Source organism: Pseudochaenichthys georgianus, chromosome 6 (assembly GCF_902827115.2).
Source record: "Pseudochaenichthys georgianus chromosome 6, fPseGeo1.2, whole genome shotgun sequence".
Lineage (NCBI taxonomy): Eukaryota > Metazoa > Chordata > Actinopteri > Perciformes > Channichthyidae > Pseudochaenichthys > Pseudochaenichthys georgianus.
In genome coordinates, this window is record NC_047508.1 from 40114611 (window position 1) to 40137128 (window position 22518).

At 40.9% G+C, this 22518-nt stretch overlaps 1 protein-coding gene across 2 annotated transcripts in view; it reads left to right on the top strand.

The window, feature by feature from the left end:
- Positions 1–10890, top strand: part of LOC117448685 (transcription factor SOX-6-like) — a 149787-nt gene extending 138897 nt beyond the window's left edge. For both annotated transcript variants that reach the window (XM_034086031.2, XM_071203578.1), the window contains 2 exons: positions 4419–4632; positions 7529–10890. In XM_034086031.2, the coding sequence (XP_033941922.1) occupies positions 4419–4632; positions 7529–7868 (554 nt within the window). In that variant the 3' untranslated portion in view covers positions 7869–10890. The remainder of the gene's footprint in view (positions 1–4418; positions 4633–7528) is intronic.
- Positions 10891–22518: the final 11628 nt, after the last annotated feature.

The window sequence follows — 22518 nt, forward strand, 5'->3', positions numbered from 1 at the left end:
GTGTGTGTGTGTGTGTGTGTATCAGCAATTTAATATGTTCAACTTGTGAAGGATATCATGAAGCCTGAATGCAATCGAATGTAAAACTAAAAAGTTCTGATTGATGAAAGCAGTAAATCGGTCAGATTTGACCCGAAGACAACAGGATTAAGTCAGAGTACAAAATAATAAGATGTATTTATAGTCACTGAGACATGGGCTAATTATTTGTATGCGTTTACCACCATTTACCTCTTACCTTTCTTTGCACACAAATGCCTCATCTACTATACACTAGCACACTCAGCTTCTTTCATCAGTATTTTAAACGCCTATTTCTAAATTTAGATCAAGGTTTTCTTTCAAATCCCTTTATTTCATTGATGTTCGTGATGGAAATCCTCGGCATGAACACTTCACCGACACACAACGCATCCACGGTGAACTCTCCGTGGCTGTGAGAGTACATGTCCCTTTCTTATTCAAACACACATCTATAATTTGCCCCGTTGATGTCCCTCTAACCTGCAGATGTCAGGTCTTTCTCTCCGCTCATGAGGTCCCTCCGCATCCCACAGTTCACAGGGTCTACTAGCTGCAGGCTGCGCGCTATAAGAAGGCCCAGTGTGCTTTTTAAACGTGGAACACTTCACACACAGAGCTCCACTGTGTCGGCCTGACTAGTGTGATGGATGCATTCAGTTATAAAGTAGCCGTGTTGATACTAACCTCCTGGACACAGATAGCCATTCACACGGGGCTGAGCACAGCGGTTGTTCTGAAATGTCCTGAAGACCTCCACTGTCCTGCGCCGGGCTTTAGTGAGCGCTGAATGGAAATGTTCCTCCTGAGAAACACTAACAAACGGACTTGTATTAGGTGGCTCTGTGTGTTCCTGCATCAATGGGCTCTGATAAAAGGGGCTTCATCAGTTGCATCCAATGCTTCTCCATTTGTATGTAACGTGACTTAGTACCTTAACGTTAAGTTCTATCCTTAAGTACATCTTTGAGGTACCTAACGTATACCCACAACAATTCAAAGGTAACCCTAACAACAGTACACATATCCATTGCTTTGATTTAATACCATACTGTAAGGTACTTTGCAGATTTGGATCGGTGATGTGAAATATAATCAACTCTTAAATCAGACCGTAGTTACACCTGGAGTCAAATCACAAGCTAGGGGGGCCGTAAGGGGGTGACAAGTTAGGACGATTCTAAGGGCCCGTGACTGACAGCGGCCCAAACTATTTTAGAACATTAAGAAAAAAATATGTTAAAGGTGGGGTAGGTAAGTTTCAGAAACCGGCTCGAGATACACTTTTTGTTATATTCCATGGAATGCTCTTAACATCCCGATAGCAATGAATATCTGAAGTGCTTTGACAAAAAATCCATAAAAAAATGTCATCTGTAGAAGCCGTAATACTGTAAAAAGTACAACCAATCATTTTAGCCGGCCCGCCTAAAGTAACTGGATGGCCTACCTGCCTGTCAGCCTTCCATCAGGGCACAAACTTATCTCGTGCCCTCATTGGTCATGTGCGCGTTCGTGTGTGTTGGAGGAGGGGCTCTGTGAGGAAGTGGCAGATTTTCTCCGGTTGTGTATTTTCAAATTCTAGCGATCTCGAGCCGGTTTCTCAAACGTACCTACCCCACCTTTAAGTAACCAATGTGATATATTTTCATGGGGCCCAAAATCCCTGGCGGTGCCCCTGCCTGCAGTCTACAAAGTCATTCAAACTTGCTGCACCTTTACCAGCTTTGAGAACACTTTAATGATCAATCAATATAATCAAAACATATCATATAATAATGAAAATGGCTTTGTGTAACACTTCGAATGCAGACTTTTAGTTGTAACAGAGTATTCCTACTCTTTCGCCTTTACCTCAAATCTGAGTACTTCTTCCACCTCTGAGCATTAGTGTAGACATGTCTGATATGTAAAGGATTATTGATATGACTCATATGTCCATTGATCTTCCATAGCAACAGTCTGTTGTCTTTAGCAACAGCCGGTTAGCAAGAATGAACAACGTCTTGAATGTCCGAATTGATGGTTGATTGATCAGAATCGAGTATTCAACTAAGCCATGTACTTTTATCGCTCAATAGTTAAATGATTTGATTTGGGACATTTAAGGTCACATATGAATAGGAAGTTGGCAGGAAGCCTTCAGAAAGTATGTTCAAGTCATTCCCGACCCTGTGTGGCAGTGTAAGGACAAAAAGCAGAACTTAAAGTGCACAATTGTGTATGTATATATAACTGCTTGTGTACAATGCATGTTTCTCCAACGTAATAACACAGCTGGACTTTAGAGAGTGGGTGGAAGGCTTACAAAAAAGAAAAGCTCCTCTCTGTTTCCTGTGTCACAAAAGTACAGGAGTATTTAGTGATAAACCTTGATAAACAGAGGAGCGAGGCGGGGTGTGTATAATCGGTTGTCAGATTGCTTCGCAGATGTGCTGCGTTCCTGCGGTAATGGCCCCGTCCACTTGTTCAGAAGGTCCTCTCAGCGGGGAAACGAGAAGTACACGACGTATCATTCTTCTCGAGCCAAGAGCGAGCAGAGTGGGATCCACTCCTGATTTTAAACAGACTCGATGGTGTCTGTTCACATGACAACATCCGAGCTCACAAAGATAAAACACCACAAATGAACGCACCAAGGCTCTGGACGGTTTGAAGTGTTGCTTTAATGAGTGACATTTTGTTAGCGTTGTGTGACCACTCATGCAGTATTCATTACATCGATTTTACCACCAACTCTGTGCTCAACCGGTATCAATACGAGTTTAGAAAACACCTCAAAACCATTTTTTCACTTAAAGGTTTATCATCAACTTAAACCTTTATCATCAAATCACATCTACAGATCAAGACGAAGCGAATGGAAGTACTCCTAGCGTGTGAAAATATTTGTGAAAAACGTGTGCAAAGTCTGAAAACGGAGCAGTGGCTGTGATGCTAGCTTTGCGGCTAGCGGTTAGTTGTTGTTGTTTGAAGTTGTTGCTATGGAAACAACATGACGAAGAAAACATTTATATCTTCTACATATAATAACGAACAAAGTAAAGAATGAAGTGTAGGCTATGCCTGTTTGAAGTTGTTGCTATGGAAACAACATGACGGAGAAAAAGTATAATCTTCTACATATAATAACGGACAAAGTAAAGAATGAAGTGTAGGCTATGCCTGTTTGAAGTTGTTGCTATGGAAACAACATGACGGAGAAAAAGTATAATCTTCTACATATAATAACGGACAAAGTAAAGAATGAAGTGTCGGCTATGTTTAAATGTTCGGAATTTGACCATCATGGCCCTCTTGAGTTGCCGTAAAATATGACGGATGCGACGGAAATACACCCGAACACATCTGGTACCCCGAACACATCTGGTACCTACACCGGCTCGAGATCGCTAGAATTTGAAAATACACAACCGGAGAAAATCTGCCACTTCCTTACAGAGCCCCTCCTCCAACACACACGAACGCGCACACGACCAATGAGGGCACGAGATAAGTTTGTGCCCCGATGGAAGGCTGACAGGCAGGTAGGCCATTGGTTGTACTTTTTACAGTATCACGGCTTCTACAGATGAAATTTTTTTATAGATTTTTTGTCAAAGCACTTCAGATATTCATTGCTATCGGGATGTTAAGAGCATTCCATGGAATATAACAAAAAGTGTATCTCGAGCCGGTTTCTGAAACTTACCTACCCCACCGTTAAGTCCTGTGAGAACGTTTAAATGGTGTCACTCGCTATAATTCCTGAAACGTGGATTTCCCTAATAATAATACTCAAAACTGAAATGCCTTTGAGATGCCTGATAGTGACAATATATCTTATAAATCCAATACGTGGAATATAGTTTGTGCGTGTAATTCTCTTTCCCACGTCAAAGAGTAAAATGAAATGCACACATTTGATTCTAACCTGGCTGTTAAATCTATCCCTGAGTACGATTAGCTAGCTTGTGCCTGAGCGTCAGTTTGCCTGACAATGGGTATTTCTCCTAAAGTAATGACTTACATAACATATAAAATATTCAAATGTCATTCATTAGGTAATTAAGGGGGAATTTAATCATTTAATTGTATTCCATAGCGATTTCTATAAGGTCCCAGTGTGGATATAAAATAAGAAAATAGGTTAGCGAGGTCAACTCCAGGGTTTATGGACCATCCATAATAAACGTTTTTCGGTTATCTGCTACTCATAAGGATAAACTAAATCAAAACTTCGAATCAGACTAAGTTAAAACCTTCACATTTATATATCTGTTGTAATGTATTGTCTTTTATTGTGATTGTCGTAATGTGTTTTTATTACATGTACAGCACTTTGGCTCGACAAAAATCGCTTTTAAATGTTCTTCATAAGTAAACCTTGATTTGATTTGATTCATCTTGTTCTGCAGGCTCTCGCTGGAAAGGCATGACCAACCAGGAGAAGCAGCCGTACTACGAGGAGCAGGCCCGCCTGAGTAAGATCCACCTGGAGAAATATCCCAACTACAAGTACAAGCCGCGGCCGAAGAGGACGTGCATCATCGACGGCAAGAAGCTGCGCATCGGAGAGTACAAGCAGATGATGAGATCACGGCGCCAGGAGATGAGGCAGTTCTTCGTGGGGTGAGTCCAAAGAAACGTCTCTTTGAACTTCACAGATGAGGACACATGTGTGTAAGGACAGTTCACATTAAACCTTGTGTAGAAATGCAATGGCTGCGTGGTGCCTTATGTGCAGTTTGCAATGAGTGTCTTTATGTTACGGCTACTTGTTGTAGAAGCAAGGTCAAATTCCCAGAGAAATAGCTCGGCCCAAAAATGTTTCTCATTCAATGCATCGAATACAAGAAGGCAGATTTCTAAAAGAGGTCATTGTTCGCGAGCCTCGGATCACACAGGCTTTGTGTCCTGCTCAAGAACACTTTGACTAATTGACCGCTGCACCTGTGACCTCTCAGTTCACTTTTTTAATAACCATGCCATCCTGGTCGGTGAATATGGACATTCACACATGAATAATTAGCATGAAGCACCACATGTAAATCAAGAAGGAATTTGAGGGGGATTTCAATCACATACATTCTTTAAAAGAAAGTATTTATTTTGATGGGCTCTTTTGACCAAGTTTGATTATAAAATACATTTTCCTTAATACGGGTATCTGCTAGATGTTTGCGGGGTGACCATCAGGGTTTATGGACCGCTCATGAAACCATTTGCCTCGTGCCAGGCTGTAAAATGATTATATCTGTAAAACCCTTTAAGCACTCGCTGCAGGGCATTATATTTCTGAGTGAGAGGGGGAAACAGTGGCATTGTCTTAATAGGAACCAGCAATGGATGTGTGTAAAGCCATCACAGCGGCCTGTGCTTCAGATGGATTTACCAGAGGCCACGGCTTTGAATAGGAGCGATTTTTAATAGCTTGTCATTTATTAAATTAGGACAATGCTGGGCGCTTGCGGTCAGTGAAATTGGACACAGACAGACATGGTGGAATATGAAATGTAAGCAGATGTTTGAGAGAGAGAGGCAGACGTCACGGGCTCGATGCCACATTTTACTGTGTGTGGTCAAGAGAATGAAAAAAGCTCACGGCTCTCCAGGCCTGCTCTTTCAATCAAGGCTAAATCGAAAAGCGTGCGAGCGCCAGTACACAAGCCGTTTGCTGGCACTTTCCACGTCGCTAAATCAGTGTTGTTTTAAAGCGTTTAAAGTGAGAATTAGTCTGTCAGAGCGGTAGGCGGTAATTGTTTCAGGAGACAGAGGAGGGAAAACGGTTAGGTGAGAAACGTGACGGTACTTTTCCTGCTTTATGTGGCTCATTTGAGGAGCCCGGGGGCCTGCTTGAGTGATGTGCGTTTACCTCCATTCCAGCTTCATCTTAACAGGTTATTTAGCTGCTGAGAGCTGGCAGGGCGCTCCTGCTAGGACAGGCCCGCCAGAAGAGAGGAGAGCTGCTCCAAGGGGCCTCAGATGGATGTTATGTTCAAAGGAGCATATAATGAATCAGTATCTGATCAAACGAGGTTCTCTCCACGTTGTTCAGAAGCTCCGTGATTACCAAATCATTTAAAACGTTTCTTAAATATTCCTACGCCGTCTGTTTCTTTATCGTTCAAGACATGTCTGTCGGTAAGTGCTCCACCTTTCAGTATCTCAACAACTATAAGATGGGTAGCTATGACATTTTGTAGAGATATTCGTGGTGCCGCGCTCCAACACATTGTACGTGACAGGCTAAGGGGCGGGACATCTCTAAGCAGGTTGACGAATCAGAGCAGACTGGGCTCTGGTTTCAGACAGAGGGTGAAAAGCGGTGCTGCAGCACAGGCAGTATGAGACATGGAGACATGTCCCAGAAGAGACACTACATACTGATATGAACCGCAGAATTAGCTTAAAGGTAGGGTATGTAAGTTTTAGCTCGAGTGCGCTAGAATTTGAAAATACACGACCGGAGAAAATCTGCCACTTCCTCACAGAGCCCCTCTTCCAACACACACGAACGCGCACATGACCAATGAGGGCACGAGATAAGTTTGTGCCCCGATGGAAGGCTGACAGGCAGGTAGGCCATCCAGACACTTTAGCCGGGCCGGCTCAGATGATTGGTTGTACTTTTTACAGCGCCACGGCTTCCACTGATGATATTTTTGTATGGATTTTTTGTCAAAGCACTTCAGATATTCATTGCTCTCGGGATGTTAAGAGCATTCCATGGAATATAACAAAAAGTGCATCTCGAGCCGGTTTCTCAAACGTACCTACCCCACCTCTAACAGGGCCACTTATTGTAATAGCCTGATCATCAGGACTGTAAAACCTCTGAGATTGACTCTTCTGAACCACATAATCTCTTTTTGATGAACACAAAAGCATTATAGAAGCAATCCAATTGTAAGCATGATATAAATGAAGCCTCATGAAAGGAAAAATCAAGTCTATAAAGCTGCTCCAAAAGGCAGCAGTCCAGCAGCAAGCGCACGAGCCAAACCTATTTCAATCTTGACTAAACAAAGCAAAGACAGCGCCTTATTGCATTTGCCACAAGAGCTTTCAAGCAAAACCAAAAGTAGACTAGTAGGGATATTTGCACATTAAAGTTGGGGTAGGTAAGTTTCAGAAACCGGCTCGAAATGCACTTTTTGTTATATTCCATGGAATGCTCTTGACATGGCCTACCTGCCTGTCAGCCTTCCATCTGGGCACAAACTTCTCTCGTGCCCTCATTGGTCATGTGCGCGTTCGTGTGTGTTGGAGGAGGGGCTCTGTGAGGAAGGGGCAGATTTTCTCCGGTTGTATATTTTCAAATTCTAGCGATCTCGAGCCGGTTTCTCAAACTTACCTACCCCACCTTTAAAGCATGGAGACATGTCACAGTAGAGACACTAAATACTAATATGAAACCTGAAATTGAGATTTAAAGGCCCCTTTAAATAAAAGATCTGAGTCCTTCCTACCTATCCATGTTGTTATTGTTAACTTGTGTTTAACACTTTCCTCCCTTGTTTCTCAGGCCTCAGCCCCCCATGGCTCTCAGCGGCAGCAGCCCCGGAGGAGTAGGAGTGTACCCGGGCGCCATCACCATGGCAACAACAGCTACCCCGTCCCCCCACCTGACCTCAGACTGCTCCAGCAACTCCGCCAGCCCCGAGCCCGCCATCCCCGTCATCCAGAGCACGTACGGGATGAAGCCCGAGCCGGCGGTGGGGGGCGGCAGGGGGCGAGCCTTAAATCGGCCTGGCAACCGGGCCAACGGACAGGAGGACATGGACATGTACGCGGACTTTGAGGACGAGCGAAAGTCAGACTATAGCAGCGACCACGAGACACGGGAGGCCGTCAGCGCCAACTGAACTCGGGTTGTAAAAAGAGGAAGATAAATAATGAAAAAACTCCCATTATACTCAGAGACACTTTTAAAAAACACACAGTTTATTATAGAGACCTTCAGGCGGACCTTCAGGACGAACATGCTCAGAACACGGACAGTATCTGTGATGGACATTCGAGGACGAGGACTGATGGGACATTCAGAACTGAAGATGAACTTGCTACACTTTGACAATCTCAACGGGACGGATAAGAGTTGGAAGAAAGAAAGACAGAGAATGAGCGACGAACACAGTGCCGTGTGGTTTGTAAAGAGCATGCATGGATTTTGAAGCATCAGGAATTGGTCTTCGACAGCTATTGGTCTTAAATGTTTCAGGAGTGATTTAGTTTTTATCTTTCTGGATTTACTTTTTTGTGCTTTTGTTCTATAGACTTTTTTTCTGACCTGTACAAACTCTGGACTGTCGGAACTTGAAATTTGAAAAGTTTTAATATAAATCCTAGCTATTGTAATCTTATAGTCTTACCTTTGTTTCTTACATGACAGTGCATCTACACTTTGTTTTTCTGACAAACTGCTTACATTACTTTTAGTTTTTCTTTTTTATATCCCAGCTCAGGTATGATGTGCCAGCTTGTGAATGTGTTGGTTTTTTCCGTTTTCTTACAAAAAGAGTGGTAGGATTTTCAGACTGTCTATGAAATAAAGGGAGCAAAATCCCTTATAATATCACAATATTATTATTATTATTATTATTATTATTATTAGACTAAGTAGGTACCCAGGCAGGCATTGTACAGATTTACTTCAAATGTGCCAAATCTATATTCACATTCACTCGGGATGTTCTAGTCTTAACTTCAAATGCTGCAAAAAAGTCTTACACAATCATCCTTTTCTATCTGATGACATGAGGAGGGGATCATTACGCTGGCCTAACACACACACACACACACACACACACACACACACACACACACACACACACACACACACACACACACACACACACACACACACACACACACACACACACCATGTACTGTATACATCACTTCAGGGGACATTACATTGACTTACATGCATTTCCTGGAGACTTATCCTAACCTTAACCATAACCAACACATGCCTAACCCTTACCCTTAACCTTACCCTTACCAAGTCTTCACCCTAAAATTAATGATTCCTTTATGGGGACCTCCATTATGTCCCCATAAGGGAGGCGAGTCCCCACACGTGACTGTGTAAACCGATTTAGGTCCCCACAAGGATGGTAATGCTAGGACACACACACACACACACACACACACACACACACACACACACACACACACACACACGCTTCAATCTCTAGCAGCCCATCGAGCTTTTAGACGTAGAAGAGTCAGTCCTTTAGTTCTGCTGCATCGGTGCTTTCATGAACAACATGTCCCGTAGTCCCTTGAGGCCGAACATTAAGCACATTGTCCAGTATTACCAGTACGGTGCAACTGAACACCAACATTTAGCATTTGAGTCCTTCTTTTTCAATCTGGCCAAAGGTACGGACTTTTTTTGGCTTCATTTCTGCTCAGACACTTTGAGTCTTAAGAAGTGTACCTATAGTTCTCGTTAAGGGGCCCGATTATGCTTTTTCTGGGAGTAATGTTGTTTTGTGTGCATGTATGGTCTGCAAAGGCTAACATCCCAAAGTCTCTCTCCCACACTCGCCTCCATTGGACGCATTTGTGACATCACTATGTAACAATCCCACTTCTATTGGCTAGCGCTCCAATACATTGTTAGGATAAGGGGCGGGACATTGCTATTAGAAGTTGACCAATGAAAACAGAGCCAACCAGCTAACCAATCAGAGCAGACTGGGCCTTAGCATGAACACATGTCAAAGTAGAGGCGCAAAATACAAATATCAATCTGAAGATGAGCATAACAGGACCTCTTTAAGCGTCATATAAAAGGGGATGAGCCGCCCCAGTTTTACTCTACTGTACGATAAGAGTTTATAATATTCTGGATCCCTTCACTGTATTTTGAAATTGTGTTTTGAATCGGTACGAAAAGTGTACGAAATGTTACTATTTTTTAATATCCTTTGTTAATATTTGTACATGTCTTCTCAGCGTCACGTGGGAAAGACACACCAACATTTTGAATTTATACAGTTGCAAAACATGGGTTTAAGAGGTCTATTCTTTCAAGAGGGTTCTGTGTTTATACATGGCATGTATATTTGGAAAAAGATATCGTGGAGGAAAACAGGTGATCAGCTTTTGAGTAAAACACCATTCAGAGAAATGTTCCTCTGGTCGGTACCGTGCTGAGTGCGCACGTCTTTTCCTCCATCGCCACTCTCTCTCTCAGAAGACACCATTTTGTTTTGTCTTTTTCCAAAACACACTCTGAATTTTGAACATTTCAACACCCGTGTCCTCGGGTGGTTTCTGGGTGCACTGCGCTTGTTTTACACGTCATCTTTTCTGAACATATTTCTACTTGGAAAAGCTTCACAAGCTGGGACTGAACATCGGTTTCTGTTTGCATCACAGTAAAAAAAAAAAAAAAAGGTCTCATGCATAGACGTTTCTATTATTGTCATCCTAAGCACTGGATATAAATGCTATGTTTTTGTTTTCTTTTAGTATTGACTAATGTGAAGTTGTTGTTTGATTTTCACCATGATAATTAGAACCGTCGATAGGAAGCCTCGCACATGCCAGGCACCAGTCAAATTGCCATTTCTTTAGAAGCATTTCATTTATTGACGCTGGTTTTGTTTCCGCAGCTCTGAAAGGGGTCACTTCGCCTCTGATCTCTTTCCTTTTTCTTTTTTTTTAAAACCTCATGCTCTTGTCAGTTGTGACCTGCCGAAGCAGAACACAAGTTTCCTGGTCGATTTCATTTTGTGATGAGTATTGTATTTGAAATTCAATTGTGCGTTTTAACATTTCATTGTATTTATTAGCCAGCTTTGGCTCTAAAAAACGTGTCAGTACAACTTGGTGAGAAAGACAATCAAAAAAAATAAATAAATAAAAAGTAAAGACTTGAGATTTTCCTTACAAACCTGTCATTTCATCATTTCAAGCGTTTCAAAGACTAAGAGTTGCATATTGTGTTAAAAACTGTGTGTGTGTGTGTGTGTGTGTGTGTGTGTGTGTGTGTGTGTGTGTGTGTGTGTGTGTGTGTGTGTGTGTGTGTGTGTGTGTGTGTGTGTGTGTGTGTGTGTGTGTGTGTGTGTGGAAGCAGGAGTTACAGGTAGTGCCCCTACTTTCCAGGCATCTAATATTTTCCAACACACGCCGTTTTGTTTCCACAGTCTTTATATTTTGGTGACCCATTACTGTAAATGTGGCCTATTGTGTGTGTGTGTGTGTGTGTGTGTGTGTGTGTGTGTGTGTGTGTGTGTGTGTGTGTGTGTGTGTGTGTGTGTGTGTGTGTGTGTGTGTGTGTGTGTGTGTGTGTGTGTGTGTGTGTGTGTGTGTGTGTGTGTGTGTGTGTGTGTGTGTGTGTGTGTGTGTGTGTGTGTGTGTGTGCCACACATTCTGACTGCACTGTGGTGTATACGGCGCCGGTGCTCCATGCAGCCAATCCCAGCATTCAGAGAGAGAAACTCAGCCATATGCAGCCACATCATAAATCTAATTGTAATTCCCAAATCAACTGTAGCGTCACCCTGCGAGGGGCGCCGGCCAGTTTGTCACACGCTCCTTTGTGTGCACTTGTGTGTGTGCTTTTAGCTGGGAGGGGTGTTGAAATCATACTTGGGCTGTTGCCATGCTAATCTCGTTAAATAAGTCATCATAATTTACATTTCCTTTCTGAACATTTTGCTGTTCTGCAAGTTGACGGATTGTTTCTGTGTGTACATGTAAAGCTTTCAGCACCTTAACCTAGGATAGCGGAGTTTATTACAGTGTAGTCATACTTTCTTTAAACATACATTCATATTTATCTATACTGAATTAATGTATCCCAGGAGGAAGTTGACATAACCCACAATTTTCCATTCAGTTTACATGATTCCCCAGTTGTTAAGGCTACAAGAATATAGCACTGCTAAGGAGATAGCACCAAAAAAAAGAAATAATTGGTATATAATTGTAAAAATGTACGTGCATGTATTCCTACATCTGAATACTACTCACAAAAAAATAAATGAGAGGCTATTTTTCAGGGTAATTTAATTGATAAACATGTACTTATACTAGCATATCTTGTATTTTATGTTGTATCTCAAAAATATCATGAAAAAAGTAAAAGTTTAGTATGTCAAAACATATGGAAGAAGTTATAATGAAGTATGTCAAAACGTTTCATTATTGTATGTCCCAAATATAATGAAAAATGTCATAGTGTAGTATGTTTAAAAAATTAGAAGAGTCAAAATATAAAACTGTCATAGTCATAGTACACCATGTAGAATATATCATGATGAATGTTAGTATAATATGTCAAAAAAAAATATCATGAGAGAAGTTAGCATAGTATGTTAACAAATATTAAAAGAAAAGGTCATTATGTTGAAAAAAGTCATATTTTGGTATGTCAAAAATATTACAAAAAGTAGTTGTATAATATGTCGAAAAAAGTTGTGATAAAGTATGTTGAAAAAAGTCTCCTTATTGTATGTCATAATATCATGTCAAAGGAATGTATGGTTTAGTGTCAACTATGTACACTATGTCAACAAATATCATGGAAAAGTCATATTATAGTTATTTCAGAATCAGGTTTTTTGCCAAGTAGGTGAACACATCCAAGGAATGTTTAGTTATGCTGTCCTCTAAGCAAGGAGAAATGACACACCTATAATTCAGGATGTCTCCTATCAATGATAATAATTAATATTTGATCAAGAGCAGAAAATATTACTTCTAAAAAAACCTGTTCAAACCTGGGCATACCTACAACTAATCTTAAAGGTAACTATAAACAATAAATAACAAACCAAATACAAGCTTAGTTTTTCAAATATTTTTAATATAAATTTCGATTGAATTGATTCATTTTTTTTTGTTAAAAGGAAAAGTAATCATACAAATGGTGATACAATGTCATACATCATCTTACCAATCAAACACAGGGTAAATTCAACTTTAATGTAGCCTACAATGAGCTCTTATTATCAACTTGGCCTACTTTCATTAATTTCTCCATTGAAAAACTGGCTCAACTTACCCCAAGACCCGTCGTTCACTTTACCCCATAGCCACCATTTTAGAAAAAATAGCCTAGCATTACAATTCAGCGTCATCTTTAGCTTAATGATTCACATGGTTTAATACGCTGCCAACACATCAACATATACAATATATGTGTTTAAACTTTAAACCTGGACACTTTTTTTTTGAGTGACAGCCGATATAGCTGACATCTAGAAAATGTGTTTTTTTGTAAAAATGTTTACTGACCAGACCACAATGAGTATCTCTCTTTCACAGGCAATGAGAAATGGGTGGAGCTTGCATAATTTCTGGTCACTTGATTACAACTACATTACATTACATTACATTACATTTAGCTGACGCTTTTATCCAAAGCGACTTACAATAAGTGCGTTCGACCAACAAAATACAAATTTGAAGAAAACAGAATCATATAAGTACATCAGGTTTCATAGAGCCAAACATTTCAAGTGCTACTCAACTGGCTTTAGATAAGCCAGTCCTTTATTAGTATATAAGTGCTGTGTTAGTAATTCTATCCCTTCACTGGCTTCCGGTAACTGCTAGAATCCACTTCAAGACACTGGTACTTGCGTTCCATGCTGCGGATGGATCTGGCCCTTCCTACATCCAGGACATGGTTAAACCGTACACCCGAGCACGTGCACTCCGCTCCGCATCAGCCAAACGACTCGCTGCACCCTCGCTGCGAGGGGGACCCAAGTTCCCATCAGCAAAAACACGTGGGTTTGCTATCCTGGCTCCAAGATGGTAGAATGAGCTCCCCATTGACATCAGGACAGCAGATAGCTTACACACCTTCGGCGCAGACTGAAAACTCATCTCTTTCGACTCCACCTCGAGCGATAGAATTACTAACAAAGCACTTATATACTAATAAAGGACTGGCTTATCTAAAGCCAGTTGAGTAGCACTTGAAATGTTGTTGCTCTATGAAACCTGATGTACTTATATGATTCTGTTTTCTTCAAGTTTGTATTTTGTTGGTCGAATGCACTTATTGTAAGTCGCTTTGGATAAAAGCGTCAGCTAAATGCAATGTAATGTAATGTAATGTAATTTGACGTTACTCTCTCATTGAGTTACTATAGATGGCCCTCTGTGAATGTAGAGAGGGACCAACAAGCTCTCCCGTCTTCACAGTAACTCGCAGAGACGGCATTTAACCCTTCACATTCCAACAGAAACTGAACAGGCAGATTCAAAGGATTTATTTATTTAGAAACGTTATTTGAAATACAACTAAATCAAGTTATTTTGGTAAAACTAATGAAAAATATAACAAAAAAAATATAACAAAAAAAATGTTCAAATATCTTAGGCCCTCAGAGAGGGCCTAGAGGGCCCTGACGGCTCGCCACTGTACTATAGTGTCAAAAAATGAGGTCATAGTACAGTATAGTATGTTGGGATAATAGTATGACAAAAATATCAGAGTATAGTATGTCTAACATTTCCTGAAAAAAGTCCTAGTTCAGTATGTCAACAAACATTTTTTTTATAGGATAGTTTTTTAAACAAGTCCTATATAGGGTGTTTCTCAATGTCGAGGACGCTTCCTTGATAGGACAAGTCCCTCCGAGTCAGGTCCTTCAGAAGTGAGGCAAGAATCCTTCCTAGCGTCGGAAAAATGAGGAGAAGAATGGTGGAACAGGCTAACAGGTGTGCAGGTGTGCGTCATATGCGAGGCCCCGCCTTAAATGGAGCGCGGTTTCCGGCAAAGATTTGGAAATGTGTCCGTGCGTAAAGCATTGTGGGGATTTTAAGACCGCGGAGTCTACACATGTGCAACCTCGGAATTTCCCGCAACGAAGTACGCCGGCCTCGGTAGAATTCCAAGTATCCTGGACATTGGAACAGTCCTTCGGCGGCACTCAATGACGTAGTATCCTTGAAATAGTGGCTCTGGAGCAGCCTTTCTCGACATTGAGAAACACCCATAGTATGTCTATAATAACAAAAGCACATTTTCGAGAGTAGGGGATCAGATCGATATTTGCTTTTACATTTAAATAAAAAGAGTTAAAACCAAGTGATGTTCTCCAGTGAGGGAGGAACGTCAGGGATCACTCAAACTCCAGATACACCTTTCTCTTCTTGTGGGTTTGGTTGCATGATGGAGCATAATTACACACTTTCTTCATGAAAGGCTGGTCCCTCTCGGCAACCTCTTTTAAGAGAAGAGAGATCCTTTTATTTATTTGTTCTCCTCCCCGATCAGACCTTTTAGATGAAGGTAATTACAAATGGTTATTACAAAGGAGGATCCGTCTTCAGACGTGTTGATATTCTCCTTTCAATGAGGCATCAAAGCTCTCCTGTTTATGATCACAGAGGCTCCTCCACTCATTAAAAACACAGGAGGGTCTCGGTCACGCAGCACGCTACATCCCCTTTGGTTTATGAAGCTTAATCATTCATTACTTTTGATTCAAGAGGCGAATAATTGACCCTGGCTCTCAAATTAAGTTGACCATGTTTCACAATCAGCGCTGTTTACGCAGGTAGAATGCCGTCTAGACGTCTGTGACATCCTGGAAGTATTCACATGCTGATAGCTTGGTTTCTCCTGAAGAGAAAGATGCATACCACTTAATTATGCCTTTCAGGGTTGAGGTTAGACATGCATTATTACACACGAATACCAGGCGAACCAAACGTATTAAATAGGGCTTAGACCAGACTCCGCTGGTTATGAGTTCTGGTTATATAGAGAGGCTGTGGCGCAGTGGATTAGTGCGTTTTGTTGGGTTCAGGGGAACACAGGTTCAAACCCCACTGCAGTCAGCATGTCGTTGTGTCCCTGGACAAGACACGTCACCCCAAATTGCTCCTGTGGGGATTGGTCACAGTATTGAGTATGTAAGTAGCTTTGGATATAGTATCTGCATCAGTGGTGGCCGGCCCATAGGGGCGCTAGGGGCGCTAGGGGCGCCGCCCCCCCCCCCCTCTTCCCACATTCAAAATAAAAAAATGTTTATTTTTTATTTTGAATAAACAAGGTAAATATTATATAATTGGTATCAGTAAAATGTATTATCTACAATAAAATCTCTTTTAAAATTGTGTTACGATGTCTAAAATTACTGATAAATCACCTGTTTCCTGCCTGGCCTTGCCCGAGTATCATTACCCTCTCTCGTCTGGGCGCTATGCATGGCGCCCAGACGAGAGTGCAGCAAGTGCAGCAACTGCAGCAGAAGCCAACTGTTGCTATCTTTAAACTATGCCGCCGAAACATAATTTCAGCCAATCCGCGTCGTCAAATCTGATGGTCACAGGGCGCCTACGTCAGCGCCCGGTGCAGTCTGTGAGTTGCTTGGACTCGTATCCAAGGAGACAAAACAGGAAGCTGTCATACACTCTGGAAGCTATCATTAGCAGCTAATATTGACATAAAAATTGAATTATGGATTATCAATAATTTTTTCAAAGACACATTGGATTAACCTATGGATTAATCTATGGATTAACCTTCAACCGCGCTTTTCTCGTTTTTGATCAGAATAACAGCAAAAGGTGAGCATATCTCCGTGTTTTGCTACCTAAAGCTACGTCGTGTGATGTCTGTATTTGCTTCCCCTGTCGCGAGTTCTGATCGCTCAGTGATGATATTTCAGTGACCATGCGGTGAGGTCCATGGCTGGTGATCGGCACTGACTCTTTCAGAGTCAGATTTACAAATATTATATTCTGACCTTAATCTAAATAATCGGTTATTTTCAAAAGCTTTTTTAGTTTGATGTTTCGATTCATTTTAAACAGACCGTTCAACAAAAGGATACCCAAAATCTAAATATTGGATTGTTCTCTCTTAGTAAGATCCCATTTTCATTACAATTGTGGTCTTACCTTGACTTGAAGATGAAGTCCATGCTATCCTTCTGGACTACAATCTCTATTACTTTTTTGTCAAAGTCCTCCTTATCTTCCTGTAGTTTCAAAAGTCTAGTTTGTTGTTTGTTGTTGCGTCTACCGTCTCTGCGTAGAATAACAATAGCAACAAGGACCTGTGGGCTCACGTGCGCCTCCTTCAGTGCGGCAGAGGTTATGGCTGCCTCCCCTGGTGCTTTTTTCATTGCCGTTGTATGATGAGACCAGCGAGCCTAAATATCATATATACGTGAAATAAGTTATTTAGAGACTATGGATGGCGAGGATAAATGTAATAAAGGGATCTACAAACATTACATTGGTGACATACAGTGAGATGGTGCAGGCATGTGCTTAGGGCCCGCTTTCCAGACAGTTTCTGTGGAGTGACGCATTCTGAGGACACCTTACCCCACAGTAATTGGCTGGAGCGCGCTCACAAAATAAGTGCCCGCGCAAAATTAGTGCCCGCGCTCCAGCCAGTTCCTGCCTCACTTCTCATCGCTACCCGTAGTTGTAGCGGAGCTCTGCAAATTTGCTGATTTTGACTATAAAAATAAATCACACTTACAACACAGATCAGTGGAGACATTTTTTTATTATTACTATTTAGTTTGTCTTTAGTTGTTTTTCCGTTACATTGTAGTATGACCAGTCTATGAGTATGACAGGTGAGGCTCTGCCTCCCCTGACTGCACGTCGCTGTGATACTTATATTTCTAGAATCTGTGGAATCTCGGCTTGTTAGCTAAGCTTGTTTGTGCATATCCGATAAGTATATCGATTGATCTATACCTATAGTGCGTTAGAGTTGTTTTGCTCAGGGCAGGGGCGGTTCTAGGGGGGGCCAGTGTCCCCTAACACTGACCTCTGACCCCCCTGTGGCCCCCCTAACAATGAAAAGTTTTTTTTTTTTTTTTTTTAAATGTATATTTTCTGGTACTCAGGATTTTGTTGCTGTAATGTGAGATTGTGCAGACACCCTTATGTAAAGTAGAGATGTAACTGTTCATTGCCTTTATTTTTATATAAATATGGTTTGAGTGCAAACATTGCTGAAGCTAACAATAATAACTATAAGATCTATCTGAAATAAATAAGTGTACTGAAATAAATACCAATAACTGTATTGCATTGTTTTCTTATGCGCAATTACTTCATACTGTCAAGTTCTCTTTTTCGTCCTGCATTTATTGTGCCCCCCTCAGAAAATAACTGGCCCCCCAGTCAAATTGGTCTAGAACCGCCACTGGCTCAGGGCTCATTTAGACGCTTCTTGTGAGACATTGTGTTTTAATTGTTTCGGTAAACATGGTTCATATCATCAGTTAGCTGAGTTTCTTGAATAGTTTATTACATTTTAAGAAGCCCTGAGACACAGTATCGTGAAAAAAGGGGGGGGGAAAGCTCCATAACAGGTTAAATGGGAATTAAATCATTTAAAGTAATTTTGAGTGTTCCCAAAGCCCCGGTGTTCTGCAGTTTGTGTGGGCCTACTGTACTGTTGCACAGTTTATGCTATATAAACTATGTCCAGGACAAGGTGTTTGGAAGTTTTGGAAGATTCATAGCTAACCACACTGAAGATTATGGAGGTATTGATCAGTCTTCTCATATTTTTAAGCCTCAATTTGTCCTATTCCCCCCCTCTAACATCACCAGAAGTCATGATTTAAGGGGACTTTTCTTCATTTTTATTCCCCGAGGGAGCATCCCCCCGGACCACTTGGTCACCATTTCCACAGCCCCACCTAAAATATTTTCCACCAGCCGCCACTGATCTGCATACTGTAATGTAATGTATTATATTGATCCCAATTTGGGAAATGTTTGCATTGCAGCAGCATAAAAAGACAAGGCATTGTACATTAGAGAAATGAAAAGACTAAAAATAAACAATTCAACATGTAATGATGTCAAATAGAAATAAAATAGCATTAAAAAAGCAGAAAATATACATGTTGACATACCAATTTACAGTCAACATTTATTACAGAGTGGGGACATTTACTTTGTTTACAGCAAAGGTACAAATCAGATGAGTTGACAAGGAAGCAAGCACACTTTAATAAAGTCAAATCCAATAAGTACACATTAATGGCAGCATTATGAAAAGTAAGTAGACATATAAAAGTATTGAGGTAGCAGCAAGCACCAACGTACATTGTGAAAAGTATACAGTATATTGAACAGAGCACAGTTATCTCTCAATAACAAAGTGCATTTTGATTCGAGCCATTTTGAATCGTGCTCCATGAAAACGGGGGGAATGTCAGGGTTAACTGAGGTCAGGCACATTCTTATGAAAAATACTAATATGTATTGCTCTTTGCATTACTTTGAATCAATTTAAGATGTCAATTCCATCACATATTTTTCTCCAGAAAGACACAAATGTATTGGATTTATTCCAGGGCGAACCGGCTGCTGGTTGTAGTTTATTAACTTTGAATGCCTGTTTTTTAATGTTTTAATGTTTTAATGACCTAAATCTGTTTACACAGTCACACGTGGGGACTCGCCTCCCTTATGGGGACAGAATGGAGGTCCCCATGAGGGGAATCATTAATTTTAGGGTGAAGACTTGGTTAGGTTTAGGATTAGGGTTAGGCATGTGTTGGTTATGGTTAAGGTTAGGATAAGTCTCCAGGAAATGCATGAAAATCAATGTAATGTCCCCTGAAGTGATGTATACGTGTGTGTGTGTGTGTGTGTGTGTGTGTGTGTGTGTGTGTGTGTGTGTGTGTGTGTGTGTGTGTGTGTGTGTGCATGCCGTGCGCGTGTGTGTTTGGTACAGAAGTTAGCAGCAGTTAGCGTTATGCTGTGACTGTTCACACCCTATGTGATTTAGTGCACCCTATGCTCATTCAAAGTGAGGAGGAAGATTTCTCCACAGCACCCCGAGTGTTGTGAAGGTATCATCAGATTTTCTTCCTTATTTTCTTCAAATAAATAAGTCAACTGTTAAATGTTATATTTCCATAGAAATTAATAGCAGTACCTGCATAATACAATCAAAAAGAACTAGGTAACAGTTCTTGCTTAAAATATATGCCCAAAAAATTGAAAAAAGTCACAAATTAAACATTTCAAATATCACTTAAAATGTTCTAATATTTAAAAAAAATGTAGTTTATAAATGTAGTATATACAATACTGTATACTGACGTATTAATAAACTATAATAATATATAAGTGTAGTGTATTACTAACTAACGAACTGTATTCATACTGTAATGTAAAATGTTTCCTTGAAATACCCTTTACAGGAAATAGAAATTGACAACAATCAGAAATCAGGAGGGGCTCTTATTAGAATTCCTGGGGTCAGCAGCCTTGGGATTTCTTCAACAATAACTAAAAAGCTAAATGCAATATCTGAATACAAGGAAATCACACACACAAAGGAGCTTTGAAAGGAGTTGCTTTAGCTGCGGTTGTGTTTCAATGTATTTGGAACATTGCATAAAGGCCTATACTTCTTTTTTTAATGCAATTAGAAGTGAAAGATCTAGTGAAAATCTACAGCACTTTTAGGATGGGCAATGGACAAAAGGCCAATGTTTTCCTTTTTAAGGGAAAGTCCTTGGGTCTTTTTAAGTGCATCACTCCGCTAATTAAATATTATATGTTTAACAAAAAATGCACTTTGAAAGCAGCTGGATTGTTTGACTCAAAGACACGGGTGCAGCCTTGATGAGAGGAACTGTGTGCGACCATGAGGAGGTAAAGAACGTCATTGTTGCAGCCCTCCATAACCCTTTCTGCTGATTTACAATGACTTCCTTCTTTGTGCCGCGCTCAAAAACACAGTTATGCAGAGGAGAGGACATATCTGCTGCCTACATTTATTTTCTTTTTTTACAGTCTGATGTGTTTGTTTCATCGACTGCACACCACCGTATTGTCCTCAGTTTGAAAGGGTGTGAAGCACTAAAGCCCACTAGTTTGTTTATGAGACAAACAGAACAGCCTTGGGTTAAAACAACGGGAAGTTTGACGCGTATCTCAATTCCTCTCAAGTAGGAGAAGTACATAATATTAAAAAAAAATTGTATGTAACCATTTTTTTTTTTTAAATGACTGCTTTACCTGATTTGGTTTATTGATCAAAGTTGTTTTCTTTTAAAAAAAACGTTGTCTTTAATCTAATACATCGATTTTATGTTAGGTAGTTTCTTAAAGGTGGGGTAGGTAAGTTTGAGAAACCGGCTCGAGATCGCTAGAATTTGAAAATACACAACCGGAGAAAATCTGCCACTTCCTCACAGAGCCCCTCCTCCAACACACACGAAGGCTGACAGGCAGGTAGGCCATCCAATGTAAGTACAACCGGCTAAACGGATTGGTTGTACTTTTACAGTATTAGCCTACGGCTTCTACAGATGACATTTTTGTATGGATGTTTTGTCAAAGCACTTCAGATATTCATTGCTATCGGGATGTTAAGAGCATTCCATGGAATATAACAAAAAGTGTATCTCGAGCCGGTTTCTGAAACTTACCTACCCCACCTTTAATTGAACCCCTTTCTTTATGGGGTGTGACGACCCCTCCACACCACTAGGCGTTCGGTGGTCTCTCTCTCTCTCTCTTTACAGGATCCGGTGCTGTGGGGCCGGCGTTTACCTGACGAGCTGCACCTGGGTCGAAAAGGCCTACAAGAAGAGAGCCCAGCCGCACACGTCTCTCTCTCACTCCCCTGGGCACTCTCTCCGTGCCAGCCTCGGGCACCTGTTGCTGGTTCCATTGACTTATGTGTTTATTAAGAATAAGCTATTGTTATATTCTTACCCCTCGTCTCGCCTCCCTGCTTTTTGTTGCAGCCCAGGAGCCGGCTTGTAACACTGCTCACAGTTTCTCCACTTATGTCATTCTAATATGTTTTGGAGAGGAAACACAATGATGCATGTGATTACGATGCAAAATCAGCACCCTGTTTAAGCTGTTTTGGCAATTTAATCTTACTTTTAAGACTACATGGTTTAAAAAATTACATTGTGAGTATCTACTTCTATTGCAAATGGGGAAATCTATGATTCAAGAACACTACTTAGGCGAGACTTCTAAAGAGACCCTATTTTGCTTTTGGGGTTCTTCCCTTTCCTGTAGTGTGTTATATAAGTTCTAGTCTAAAGTCCCAAAGTGTCTCTCCCCGCCCCATCCTGAAACGCCTCCATTGGACAATGAGCACGATGCATCCTCTTTAACTCTCCCTCATTTCCCTGCATTATCTGCTCCTGGCAAGTTAAGCCTTATTAAGGACTTCAGGATTATGTTTGGGCAACTCAAAGCACTTGGTGAAGGTTCTGGAAATATTGTGGTGACAGCGAATGCATCTCAAGGGTGGGCAATCGAAGGACTTGGTTATGTTTCGAGAAGGTTGTGGTCTTGATATTGAATGTGGATTTAAAGGATTACAGAGTAGAACTAATGAGCATTGTCTGCCATCCAATATAATATTAAGGTCTCAATAATTCACATTGGAGCAACATGTTGCCAGAGAACGTAATCCACGTGGAAGTACTTCAGTGTTTTAACTTGATTTACGTTTCAAATGTATTTATTCAGGAAAGAAATCTACAAAATGTTTTACAATGTAGTTCCCCA